This window comes from Ictidomys tridecemlineatus (assembly GCF_052094955.1).
Source record: "Ictidomys tridecemlineatus isolate mIctTri1 chromosome 6 unlocalized genomic scaffold, mIctTri1.hap1 SUPER_6_unloc_1, whole genome shotgun sequence".
Taxonomy (NCBI): Eukaryota; Metazoa; Chordata; class Mammalia; order Rodentia; family Sciuridae; genus Ictidomys; species Ictidomys tridecemlineatus.
This window is the reverse complement of record NW_027520957.1, coordinates 834,282-846,867: the sequence shown is the minus strand read 5'-3', so window position 1 is coordinate 846,867 and position 12,586 is coordinate 834,282. Positions and strand designations below refer to the sequence as shown.

Below are 12,586 nucleotides of genomic sequence, written 5' to 3'. Positions count from 1 at the left end.
GGTTGGAGTCCTAACCTGGCATCTCAGAACATGACTGTTCAAGGAGGAAGAAGGTCACCAGGTGGCCCAAATCCAGGGTGACCAGTACCCATAGAGGAAGAGACGAGGACACAGGGGGAAAGATGGCATCTGCAAGCCCTGGAGTGGCCTCAGGAGGGACCAGCCCTGCTGAGAAACTGTGATGGATGATGGCCTCCAGAGCTGGGAGAGACATGCCTCTGTCCTTTGAGCCACCCAATCTATGGCACCTCCTTAGAGCACCCTGAGTGGACCAAGGCAGCAGCCCTTCACTACTGCTCCTCAGGTCTCTGCCCTGAACCCCTGGAGTCTACTCTGACTCTGGCCCAGGACATCCCTGGAGCACACCTGGGAGGGACCACCCAGAAGGCTGGCAGAGAATCAGAGGACATCATCAAGAGACACAGGGAAGCCATAGACCACCTGATAATGGGACAGGAGACAGGAGGCATGGGGAAGCCACAGTGGCCATTACTCTTCACGGTCAGCGTGGCCGAGGTCCTCTCCTGCCCACACATGCACGAGTAATCCCCAGCCTCTGCCACAGTCAGGCCCTGGATCTGCAGCTCACACGTGGCCCCCTCCTTCCTCAGCCTGTACAGGTCTCCATCCCTGAGGGTGTCAGACCCCTTCCTCCACTCCACAGGGGCCACCTTGCTCAGCTTACATAGCAGAGTGACCATGGACCTTTCTGTGGCCTCTTGGCTTCTCAGGTCTCCTATGAATCTGGCAGGCAAGGCTGAGGAGGGCCAAGCAATCACTGAGAACATGGGGCAGTCTGGAGGACTCCAAAGGCACATGTGATCCACAAAGAACCACACACATAGCCACGCGGTGTGGATAGTGAATTAATGTACAGATGTGGAGGGAAGTGGCCAGTGGGAGAACAACACAGCACATGAACAAGAGCAGGAGGACCCTAGGCAGAGGACAGGGCCACAGACCATGCAGGAGCAGTACTACAAATGGAGCAGAAAGTGGCAGTGGACGACACGAAAATGCCAAGCCACAACCCATGAGGACATATTCTTTACCCCTGATGGTAAGTGTGGCCGAGGTCCTCTCCTGCCCACACATGTAGGAGTACTCCCCAGCATCTTCCAGAGCAAGGCCCTGGATCTGCAGCTCACACATGGCTCCCTCCTGTTGCAGGCTGTGTTTGTGGCCTTCCCTAAGAGGGCCTCAGCATGAGGACAGGCCCACAGAAGGTCACAGGGCCCAGATGGATGGGCAGGAACATGGGTTGGAAGGGCCGTGCCCCTCCACAGTGTCCTCTGTGGCCTGGCCCAGCTCAGATTCTGTACAGCACCAAACTGAAGGGCCTAGCCTGGCCACAACCTCTCTGAAGCTCTCTGTAACAGCTGTTCTCTGATCTTGATAGATGGCTGGGGACATCGACAGCCTGTCAGAAACTCTCCCATAATCACACCCGACTCCATCTTCCAGAGCAAACCAAGAAAAGGAGCACCCTGGCCAGGGAGAGAAGCCCCCACTCTCCTCCTGGAACTGTCACCCTGGAACATACAGCCACAGGGCCCATGCCCATTGTTCACAGTGCCAGCAAGCTTGCCTCCACAGCAGAGTTGACGAGATAACCCACAAATGAACAACGGCCCATCCATGGCAGCACATGGGTAGCCCCCACAGAGAAGGGAGGACAACTTGGCTCCTGGGGCCCTCCAGCCACCAGCCCAGGTCCATCCGCCCCAGGGGCTTCAGGCAACAGGGCCTAGGAGCATCCTAGAAAGTGAAGCACTCTCTGGAAGGGCCCAGGAGGGCTGTGCACCTCTGGTCCTTCCTGGGCCATGCCCAGTTCTGGAAGCAGCTCTCAGGTGGTCAGCAGGGTCCCACTTCCCAGCCACAGGCAGCCCTCCCCGAGTCGAGGGAGGGAGCATCTTCCCGGTGGCCTCCCTCCAGCGTCCTGCAGCAACATGGTGGGCTTTGGTGTGCACATGCTTCTGTCACACCGGGGTCTACCTCTGTGCAGGAACACATTCCGTCCATGCTCCAACATGTCATGGCACTGGGGCCTCTCCACAGAGGTCATCAACCTCCGTGCACATAGTGGGACCTCCACTACAGGCGGAGGTGAACAGATGGCCATGCCCCGCCCCACAGTACACTTTACTGCCCCAGGAGTCCCTTCCTGACTCTTGACATGGGAGCAGAGACAGCAGCATCCTGGGTGAGAGGCCGCTCACAGCTGGGGGAGATCCTTCCCGCCACACTGAACAGACACTGGGGCCCTCACCTGCCCATCAGACGGCCCCCATGCAGGCAGCTGCCCTGGCTGCAGGGACGCCTGTCAGAGTACCCTCCACTTGCTCCTCCTCTGTCTCGTGCCCACCCCTTCTCCATCGTGCACTCCTTGAAGGTCTCATGCACCATCTTAATGCTTTGGCCTCACCCACATTCTGCATCCCAGGCTGTGACCGACGGGGCCGGGAAAAGCCCACTCTCTGCTGCTCTGGGTCATAGCAGGCCCCACAGTGCAAGTGTGAGAGAAGCCTAAGAGCACACAGCAGTGGAGGATACAGCAGACACAGCACACAGGGAACCTGAGATTGTCTTCAGACACACAGTAGCCAGTGCCTGAGGACACACATGGTCCTTACCCCTGACGGTCAGCGTGGCCGTGGTCCTCTCCTACCCACACACACACGAGTACTTCCCGCCATCCTCCTCAACCAGGCCCTGGATCTGCAGCTCACACACAGCCCCCTCCTGCCTCAGGCTCAATCTGTCCCCGTCTGTGAGGGACTCTGTCCCCTTCCTCCACTCCACGGGGGTCGCCTTGCTCAGCTCGCAACGCAGCATGGCCGTGGCCCCTTCCATGGCCTCCCTACTCCTCAGTCTTCCTACGAAGTGGGTGGGCAGAGCTGGGGAGGGTCAGAAGACACAGGGCCTCAGGTTCACTGTGATGTTGGGAGACAGCACGTGACCAGACAAAGGACAAGACAAGCCAGCAGGGTAACAGGGGAGGCCACAGTGACATCAGGGGACACTGGCCATGGCCACTGGAGTCTCCTAGTTCATGACAGCCCAGGAAGCAGGAAGGACCCTGTGGTCCACAAGAGGAGGTTGACACAGACGGGAGGGAAAGGGACAAGCTGATGGAGAGTGGGGTCCATACTTGGTACCAAGACACGCCTGCACAGCCACAGTGGTCCTTACCCCTGACGGTCAGAGTGGCGGAGGTCCTCTCCTGCCCACACACACACACGAATACTCCCCAGCATCCTCTTCTGCCAGGCCCTGGATCTGCAGCTCACACACAGCCCCCTCCTGCTTCAGGCTCAGTCTGTCCCCATCTGTGAGGGGCTCTGTTCCCTTCCTCCACTCCACAAGGGCCGCCTAGCTCAGCTCGCAGCGCAGCGTGGCTGTGGACCCTTCCGTGGCCTCCTTATTTCTCAGTTTTTCCTATGAACTGGGCAGACAGGGCTGAGGGGACCAAAGACACAGAGAACATCACTTTGTTCTGCAGTGGCAAGCAGCCAGTCCAGCTATGTAGTCAGGCATGCAGGCAGAGGTGCTCACCCTTCACAGAGAGTGTTGCTGAGGTCATCTGGCCCTCGAAGGAGCAGGAATACTTGCCCCCGTCCTGGGGCTGCAGGTCCCGGATGACCAGCTGCAGCATAGCACCCTCATGGCACAGGCTGTACTTGCTGCTGGACCTCAGGACATCTTTCCCGTGGCGCCACTCCATGGGCACCGCCACCGAGGAGAGCACACAGAGCAGCGTGGCGGCACCACCCTCCGGCAGCTCCAAGTCCCTCAGCGCCTCCCGGAACCTAACTGGAGGAGCTGCAGAGAGACATGCTCTGCTCACCTCCCTGAGCGGGAACCCCCAGCCACGAGGTTCTCAGCCAGGGTGGGGGTGGTCCCAGCCCTGCTGCTGCACTCCTGAAGGGTCACAGGAGGCAGGCCAGCAGGGCAGGAACACTGCAGACCTGCGGCAGACCAGCATGCCCCAAGAAATGGGTGCCGGAGCCTGACCCAGGACCTCCAAACACAATGTGGGAGGCAGATAATTAGAAGTGGACCCTAATTCCAGACACACATAGAACATGCAGGCGGGCGGCTTCAGAAGGCACCAGCCCTGCAACCTGCAACCTCAAGACCCTAAGCCTCCAGGCTGGGAGGTGAGGTCCTGGTTCCCATCCGCCCAGGTTGGGGCAGCCCAAGCAATCTGAGGCCAGCCAAGGGGCCAGAAAGCCAGGGAGCCAGGAGCAAGGCAGGTCAGCAGCAGGAGGGCAGCCATGCAGTTCAGGCCACCCACCGACATGGACACCCATGCACCCCAGTCCTTGCCAGCCAGGTAGACTGGGAGCCACAGGCAATGAGCTCACCTTGGACCCTGACAATGGAGCTGCTCCAGGCCCCGCCAGCCTCACACTTATATCGCCTGCCATCCTGCGCGGTGGCACCTGTGATGACCAGCCGGGCACAGCAGCCCTCGTAGCTCAGCTGGCACCTGGCAGATGGCCGCAGCATCTTCCCATCCTTGGTGCAGTGCACGGGGGTGTCAGGAGCAGTGGTCTCACACGTGAGTGTCAAGTCCTCGCCTTCTGTGACTGTGGCATCTGTGAGCTCCCGGGAAAAGATGCTCGGCTTCACTGGAGGAAGAGAAAGGAGCCAAGGGTCCCTGGGACTGTGGTGTTACTGCAAGAGAGGCTCCTGCTGCAGATGGTCATCATCATGTCCATGTCTGCCGCTGCCTCGGGCTGCAGCCACAGACGGGAACGCTGAGGGGACAGGGTGGGCTCTGCATGGCTCTCGCCCTGGCAGGAAGCAGGCCAACTTGAGACATGCTGACCAGGATTCTGAGCATTACCGAGGGGCGTTCATCCAAAATAGCACCAGTGCACACACCTGCCTTCCTAGGATCCCCATGCTGAGGACATCTAGTCTCACGTCACCATGAGTCTGCACCCAAGCTCAGACATGACTCAGCTGCCACCTGAGCTATTCCCCACTCTCCTCAAAGCTGTACCCTGAGCAGCATGAACAGTATGACATCCCCACCCCAAATGGCCCTGGCCTTGAGGTACAAAACCTACCAGTGACCCGAAGGGTGGCCGAGGTCCTCTGGTCACCTGCCTCAAAGTAGATAGTACCCGAGTCCTTGAGTGCCAGCTGCTGCAGGGTGAGCATATGGTACCCCCCAGACTGGACCACGATTTCATTGAGTTCATTGGCATGCAAGGGTGTCTCATCCAGGAACCAGTGCACAGGCCCGTGGTTAGCAGGGGCAACACGGCAGCAGAATGTGGCTGAGGAGCCCTCGTGCACTTCCATGTCCTGCAGTTCCTCCGTGATGAGCACCCTCTGCCCTGCAGGGCACAGACAGCCATCAGGGCCTGCTGCTCAGGGAAGTCTGGCTCTCTCCAGACCCAAGGAGGGCTCCCAGCAGCAAGCAAGTGACTGGTTAGCCAGTCAGGGTTGACAACAGAATGCACATGGGAGCTGAACAGTGCAGAACAGTCTGTCGCAGGGTGACTTCTGAGTCCCAGTCCCATCTCCCAGCTCAGGTCTGCAAGGCTCTGGATACCATTCTGCCATCCCCAGAAGACAGACCCAGAAAGAACTTCTAGCAAACTTGGCCCTGGATACAAGCCCAGGATGCCAGGGCCAGGTGAAGGATGGTCAGGAGGGCTGGGACACACTTGTCCTGATGCTGGTGGTACATCCTGCAACCCCAGGCCACCACAGACCCTTTTAGTTCCAATTTACCTGTCTGCAAAGCAAGAAAAATGGTGGCTCTCACCCAGTACACCAGATACAAACAAGCCCTCAGAACCACTGTGAAAGGCCATGATCCAGGAGGAATGCTCCTTGAGACCCTGGCAAAACCAGAGCTGGAAGTTTCCCCAGGGAAGGCTCCACCTGCCCATCTCAGATGAGCACATTCTCAACACCTCCCAGTCCTACACCTCACACCCAGCAGCTCAGGAGCAGAAGTCGCTTGGTTCTTTCAGACCACCGCACTGCAGACCAGACCTCTGACAGAACACCTGCGCAGCAGTGGCCTCCACCTATGCAGAAGCCAGCACCTGCATGGGGTCTCCAAGGCCACCAACTCTGGACCTGACTCTCTCCCTTCTGTGCCCTAAAGCCTTCCCCTGGCCTTAGCTTCCTTGGCACACACTTAGTTTACCCTAGCCCTGCAACACTCCACTCTTCCGAGTGACATCATTATTCTTTGGAGAATCTCCCTCCACGTGTTTAGACATCTACTGTCACAGGCACACTAACAGCTCCACCCTGGGAACACCTGGGCTCCATGCTGTCAGCATCAGGGTCAGGATACCCCTCTGGTGGGCGGGGAGAGGGAAAAAGGTGTGCAGGCCCAGAGCCGAGTGCGCCTGAGCCCAGAAAGTACGTGCAGCAGGCAAGGATAGCTCCAGGGAAAGAAGCCATTGACTCACCCACAGAAAGGCACAGGGAGCACCCCAGAGGCCCCAAGCTCATCCCCTTTACCTGGGCTGGGCAGGCCAAGCACAGCCTCTAGGGTCAGTTTCAATAAGGCCCACCTGAGCCCCCGAGGTGCTGAAAGCCAGGGCACACGTGAGCACTGTGGCTGCACCAGCCACTCACCTTGCACCAGGAGCCGGGACTGGGACTGGGCCTGCCCAATGTCACAGGTGTAGGTGTCACTGTTCATCTTCTCCAGGGTGCGGATGGTGAGCCTCAGGGCCAAGCCTTCCTGGCTCAACATGTGCTTCCCAGAGGCCCTTTCACCATGTCACGGTGGATGCCGGGAGCTCCGTCTTGCACTTGAACACAGCTGTGCCCTTCTCCTCCACCTACAGGTCAACCAGCTCCTCTGTAAACCTGTTGGCCTTTTCTGGGAGAGAAGACAGAAGACGTGAGTGTAAAGCTTGCATACATCCCAGGCCAGCCTTGTCCCTCCTGCCGGCCATGAAAGCAGAGCCCTGAGAGAGACCTCCCCTGATCTGAGGCAGGGGTCCTGGGCATGCCAAGGGAGAGCTGCTGTGGGGCTGTGAGGGCACTCACCATCCACATGGAGTCTGGCTGTGCTCTTGGAAGCGTCCGTCTCACACGTGTATGTGCCAGAGTCCTTGATGACCAGCACAGCCCGCGTGCCTTCGCGGAGCAGCTTGTACTTCTGACTCTCGCGGATGGCCTTCCCATCCTTCAGCCAGTGCACAGGGGTGCCTGACCTCGACAGTTCACAAGTGAGCACCATGTCCTCTCCCAATGTGGCCTGCTGGTCTTCTAGGGGCTTCATGATGTCCACTGGCCTCTCTGAAGGGAACAAAAGTATCTACCCAGGAAGCACAGACATACTCAGCGAGGGGCAGGGGCAGGGGTGGGCCTTGGGAACGTCCATTTCAAGACCAACACCACAGAGCCTGGACCCCAGGCCCCAGGAGCCTCCAACACTGACTTGCCAGGAGCCCTGGCCACCAGGGGAAAGCACCCAGCACAGCAGTGCTCAGGCCACTCCTGAGACCCAACACTGAGCCTGCAGTGTGCACCAGGCATGTACACCAAGAGCACAGGTCCAGACCGCTGGGAACCTCCTAGCAAAGCATAGACCCTGTGGCCCCGGCTCAACAGTCGCGGGATGGTAGGGTGAGCCATGTGCATTAGGAACCCCAGCCAGGAGAGCAGTCAGATTAAGACCCAAACCCTGGGCCTGGCCCAGGGACACTAGCTCAGAGTGACCCCCTCAGAGGGCCAGAATCTCTCCCAGGTCCAGCAGGTGCCTCTATGCCCCCACATCCTTTCAAGGAAAGCTCACTGAGGACTGGGGTCAGTCCCTCAACTACTCCTGACCACCTGGAGAGGGTCTCAGGCTCAGCAGCCTGGGGGCCTCTGGTGACAAGTCCCCAGCTGGATTCATCACACTCACCTTTTACGACAAGTAGGCCTTAGAGGTGAGACCCCGCACAGAGAAGACCACTTCCCCAGCATCGTTGAGCGCAGCTTCTTGGATGGTCAGGGTGTAATTGTGGCCCTGGCGTGCTGCCCGGAAGTGGCCAGAGCTGCCCACTGTCTTCCCACCAACAGTCCACATGGCCAGGTCGCCTGCGCTCTCGTGGGACATGACGCACTCGAAGCTGCAGCTGTCCCCCTCCAGCACCTCCCCCGTCTTCAGCCTTTTGGTGATGCCCACGTGCAGGTCTGCAAGACACAGAGACTCCTCAGGCCAGAGTCAGACACCGGCAGCACTGCCGATGCAAGACCCCAGGCAGGGCTGGCCCCAGCAGGTGGGCTGACCCCCTGCCCCCAGGCCCAGGACCTATGCAGGGCACGATCACCAAATCATGATGCACCCTTGGCCTGGGGCTGGCCATGTCCTGGTGCCTGTGTAGCCAGTGGCTATGAGCTCCAAAGAAGGGGAAGCAAGGACCACCCACATTTCCCACCACTCACAAACCCCAAGGGAAAAAGGACAGGAGCCCCAGGAGAAGAGCCTTCAGACAGCATGAGCCCCACTCTGTGACAAATACTCCACCTCCCTCTCCTTTTCTGTCTCATCAGAAACCACCAAGGCCAACCTGGGCCAGCAGCCACAATGTCAGTAATTAGTGGGCCTGCCAACCACACACCCTGGAAACAGAATATGTTAGGGACTGAGCTCAGGATGACCAGACGCTGAACCTGGATAGGGGGCGCTGGCACTGCAGTTGGAACCCAACCCTGGCTGAAAAGGATGCACTCAAAAGACCCAAGAGTTCAGGGTCCAGGGTTGGGTCTGGCTCCTTAAGAAGGGAAGTGCATGCCATCTGTGTGAAGCTGCCCTCACTGCATGACCAGGCTTTGCCCTTGGCCAGGGAGCCCTTCGTAGGCAGGCCCTGCCCGGACCCTGAATTCTTGGTTTCTGCTCAGAAATCTGCTCCTGCAGCCCAAAGCAATGTCTCTGCCGACCTCAGCCCCCAGGCATATCCAGAGAGTCTCCCATCCCCCTGCCTGTCCACTCTGGGACCTCACAGGACCTCCGCAAGCACCAGCCACTGTGGGAGCTCCTGACTTCTCCTGGTTCTGCAAAGCAGCCCCGGGGTCTTGGAGAGCAGAATGGGCCTCTTGGGATGCAGGAAGACCACCATGTGCTGACCCTTCCCACACCTCACCTCGGCCAGCCCTTGGCCACGCACCATGCACGCTGACCCGGGCCCGGGTCTCCTCACTGCCCACATGGCAGGTGTACAGGCCAGCATCCTCGTGGCTCAGGTCATGCACCATGAGGCCTCGTGTGCCCGCCGTGTGCAGGAAGTCGTACTTGTTGCTGGGACCAAGTTCCATGCCATCTTTGCGCCAAACCACATGGGCCTCGGGGTCTGACACTTCACACTGCAGGGCCAGCATGCCACACTCCTCCACGGACACATCGTCCAGTGCTTTCAGGAACACCACTGGCTTGGCTGCAGGGAAGATGGGGCTGGTGAGGGAAGCCTGATACCTGTCCATGAACGGAGGGGACCCGTAGACCCCACAAGCACAGCTCACCTCGGACAACCAGGCAGGCAGTAGTGGACACCTTGGGGGAGTTGGCGCACATGGTGCCTGCATCAGCCCGCCGGACGCTCTTCAGCACCAGTGTGTGGCGGTGGCCCTCGTGGCTGATCTCGTGGAAGCTGTCATTGTACAGGGGTGCGCCGTTGAGCGACCACTCCAACTCCTCATCCTCGTGGGACAGCTCGCACGAGAAGCACACCCGCTCCTCCTCGGTGGCCTCAGCATCCTGCAGTGGCTGCGTCACTGCCACGTCCCGAGCTAGAAGGCACACACGGGGCCTTAGTGCTGCCCACGGCCAGAGCTCACCCCAGGCCCTCCCATGGCCTGCCCACCTCATGTCCTACCTTCCACAGTGACCTCAGCACTGCTCTGAGCATTGCCTGCCTGGCACCGGTAGGTGCCAGCGTCAGCAGAGGTGAGCGGAAGAATGCGCAGCTCTGCCATCTGGCCCTCCAGCGTCATCTTGTATTTGTCTGACGGGGCCAGCGTTGTGTCCTTCTTATACCACTGCACGGCCTTAAGGGCTGGCCTGAAGTCACAGGACAGGACCACCGACTGCAGCTCACGCCCGGCCTTGGGCTCCAGTGACCGGGTTAGCACCACCAGGATGTCTACAGGGGAATAAGGCAGGGCTGTGGGGCCACAGGACTGGGTGCCCTGGGTCTGAGCTATATTCTTCTATAGTCTTCTACCCACACAACTGAGTCCACGTTCTGCCCTGCACATCATGACTTGCCCCTCCTCTCCTGCCCCACTCTCCTCCACATGCCCCTCCCTGTCCCCAAGATACCCCGCACCCCACACACCTACCCATGTATACCCTTGCCCCACACATCCTGCTCTGCCCTGCCCCAGCGCTTGCACCCTGCTCTGCAGGCCTCTGACCACTGGTTCCCAACCCTGCACCAGCTTCAGCCAAAATCTCACATGCCCTGATCCTTCCCCCCAACAAACCACTGAGCTGTGTCCACCCACCACCCCGGGCCCAGGTACCTCAAGCACCATGGTGTGCCCAGCCCTTACATATCTCCTGACCACCTTGTCCTGTGTATCCCCACACACCCCCTCCTTGTGAGCCCAGGCCATAACAACCCACCATCTGAGCCAGGCGCACTGGAGGCCCTGAGTCATGCCCACCTCAGCTTACCTGAGACAACCAGGTGGGCAGAGGAGCGGGACTTGCCAATGGTGAAGTGCACAGGCCCAGTCATAGTGGAGCAGGCCCTCCGCAGGGTCAGCCGGTGCACCGTTCCCTCCTGCTCCAGGCCCACATTCGCCCCTGCCTGCAGCACAGTCTTGCCCAGAAGCCAATTGGGTGGCCTCACGGAGGGAATGGAAGTCTCACACTCGAACCAGGCATGTGCAGGCTCCATCACGGTCACATCCTGCAGGCCCCGTATGATGGTGATGGACTGCTCTGTGGGAGAGGAGGTAGTCACGGTAGACCTGGAGGCTGGACCTGTCCACCCCCACAAGCTCTGAGGTCCTTCCTGAACACAAACCTTCCCCACAGTGACACCCCGAGTCTTCACATCCCCCAGGTTGCTCCTCCCTCTGCACCCACATCTTCCTGTGTCCACATCCAGCTGCCTGGATGTCCCCAGTCGGGCCACCTCCAGGACTTCCAGCACAGATCTTAGAAACCACAGCCACCCCCAAGAACCTGAGAGCTGCCGCTGGCCTGGAACACACCTTCTACAAAGAACTGGGCACTGGTCTTGACATCGCCAGCATCGCATGTGTAAGAATCCTCGTCCTCTGGCTGCACGACATTGATGACCAGCTTGCGGTAGAGGCCATCGCTGACCATCTCATACTTGGGTCCAGGCTGCAGCTCCTTGCCACCGTTAAACCACCGCACCTGTGCACTGGCCCTGGACACCTGGCATTCGAGCACTCCGCGGTGCTTCTCCATGGCAATCTTGTCCCTCAGTGGGCGGAGGAGGGTCACTGGCAACTCTGCGGTGTGTGGCCAGTGGGTTCAGGGCCCAACCATGAGCACTTTGGCAACAGGCTCTCCCAGCAGGGCTGCTGAAGGACTAGATGCTGTCCCCAACAGCCTGTGCACTTACACCTGAGGCAGCAGGGGCCAGACTGTCCCCATCCAGGCTGGTCTAGGACCAGCTGTGTACCACAGACCACTGGCACCATGGTCTTGCCCCCCACCATGCCTCACACATCACAGCTGATGTGTACCCTGAATGTGCATGTCCAGCTCCACACACCACAGTCCCAGTGCCCAAGCCCCATCCCAAATGCCCTCATCCTGCACTCACCCCCACCCACAACCTCAGACCCTCCCACCTCTCCTGCCCTGGCAGGCCACATCGCCACCTGCTGGAGTGCACACCCTCCTCTCAGTGATGCCTGCAATGAGACCCTGAGTCCTCACACCCCCCAGGTTGCTCCTCCCTCTGGGACCACATCTTCCTGTGAAAGATGTGACACTCCCATTCCTCCTCCTGACCATTGCTGTCCCAGTCCCAGCAAGCGGTCTGGTCTGGGATGGCGGGGCTATCACATACCCCGTACACCCCTACACCCCAGTCCCCCCCTCTCCACACTCCACTCACCTTTCACTCGGAGGTGGGCTCGCGATTCTGCGTTTTCTGCTACAAATTTGATCTCCCCTGCATCTTCTGCCAGGACCCTCCGGTAGATGAGAGTGTATGTCCTTCCTAGGGACAAAAGCCCCCAGCCCTGGAATGAAGGGAGCAGCCTGGGGGCGGGTCTACCCCACCTGCAGCCAGCCTGCCCCACATGCACCTTCCTGGCGAATACACACAGTGTCACTGGGCCGCAGCTTAATGCCCTCTTGGAACCTCTGGCCAGGCACCTCGTCATGGGAGACTTCACAGGAGAAACTGGCACCTTCCTTCTCCATCACCTCCACGTCCTCCAGGGGCCGCACAATCTGGACACTTCGGCCTGAGGAGGGAGCAAGACTCAGCCATGCCTGCAGGTACAGTGGCCATCCTGGTGCTCCCACCCAGGGCTCCAGTTTGCTGAATGCTAAGGGCACAGTCAGCCAAGCATCTGGCTGCAGGCTGCAGGTGCGCAAGGAGGTACTCACAACCCTAGG

The 12,586-nt window shown here is 59.5% G+C and overlaps 1 protein-coding gene across 1 annotated transcript in view; it reads right to left on the bottom strand.

Moving 5' to 3' along the window:
* Positions 1-12,586, bottom strand: part of LOC120885683 (obscurin-like) — a 67,190-nt gene that overhangs the window by 16,016 nt on the left and 38,588 nt on the right. The window contains 20 exon segments of the mRNA XM_078035638.1: positions 494-757; positions 1,053-1,189; positions 2,475-2,526; positions 2,634-2,897; positions 3,193-3,238; positions 3,241-3,435; positions 3,437-3,459; positions 3,556-3,822; positions 4,368-4,634; positions 5,079-5,351; positions 6,616-6,749; positions 6,751-6,865; positions 7,036-7,306; positions 7,916-8,169; positions 9,144-9,410; positions 9,496-9,762; positions 9,849-10,115; positions 10,652-10,921; positions 11,197-11,463; positions 12,078-12,182. Coding sequence (XP_077891764.1) covers positions 494-757; positions 1,053-1,189; positions 2,475-2,526; positions 2,634-2,897; positions 3,193-3,238; positions 3,241-3,435; positions 3,437-3,459; positions 3,556-3,822; positions 4,368-4,634; positions 5,079-5,351; positions 6,616-6,749; positions 6,751-6,865; positions 7,036-7,306; positions 7,916-8,169; positions 9,144-9,410; positions 9,496-9,762; positions 9,849-10,115; positions 10,652-10,921; positions 11,197-11,463; positions 12,078-12,182 — 4,005 coding nt within the window.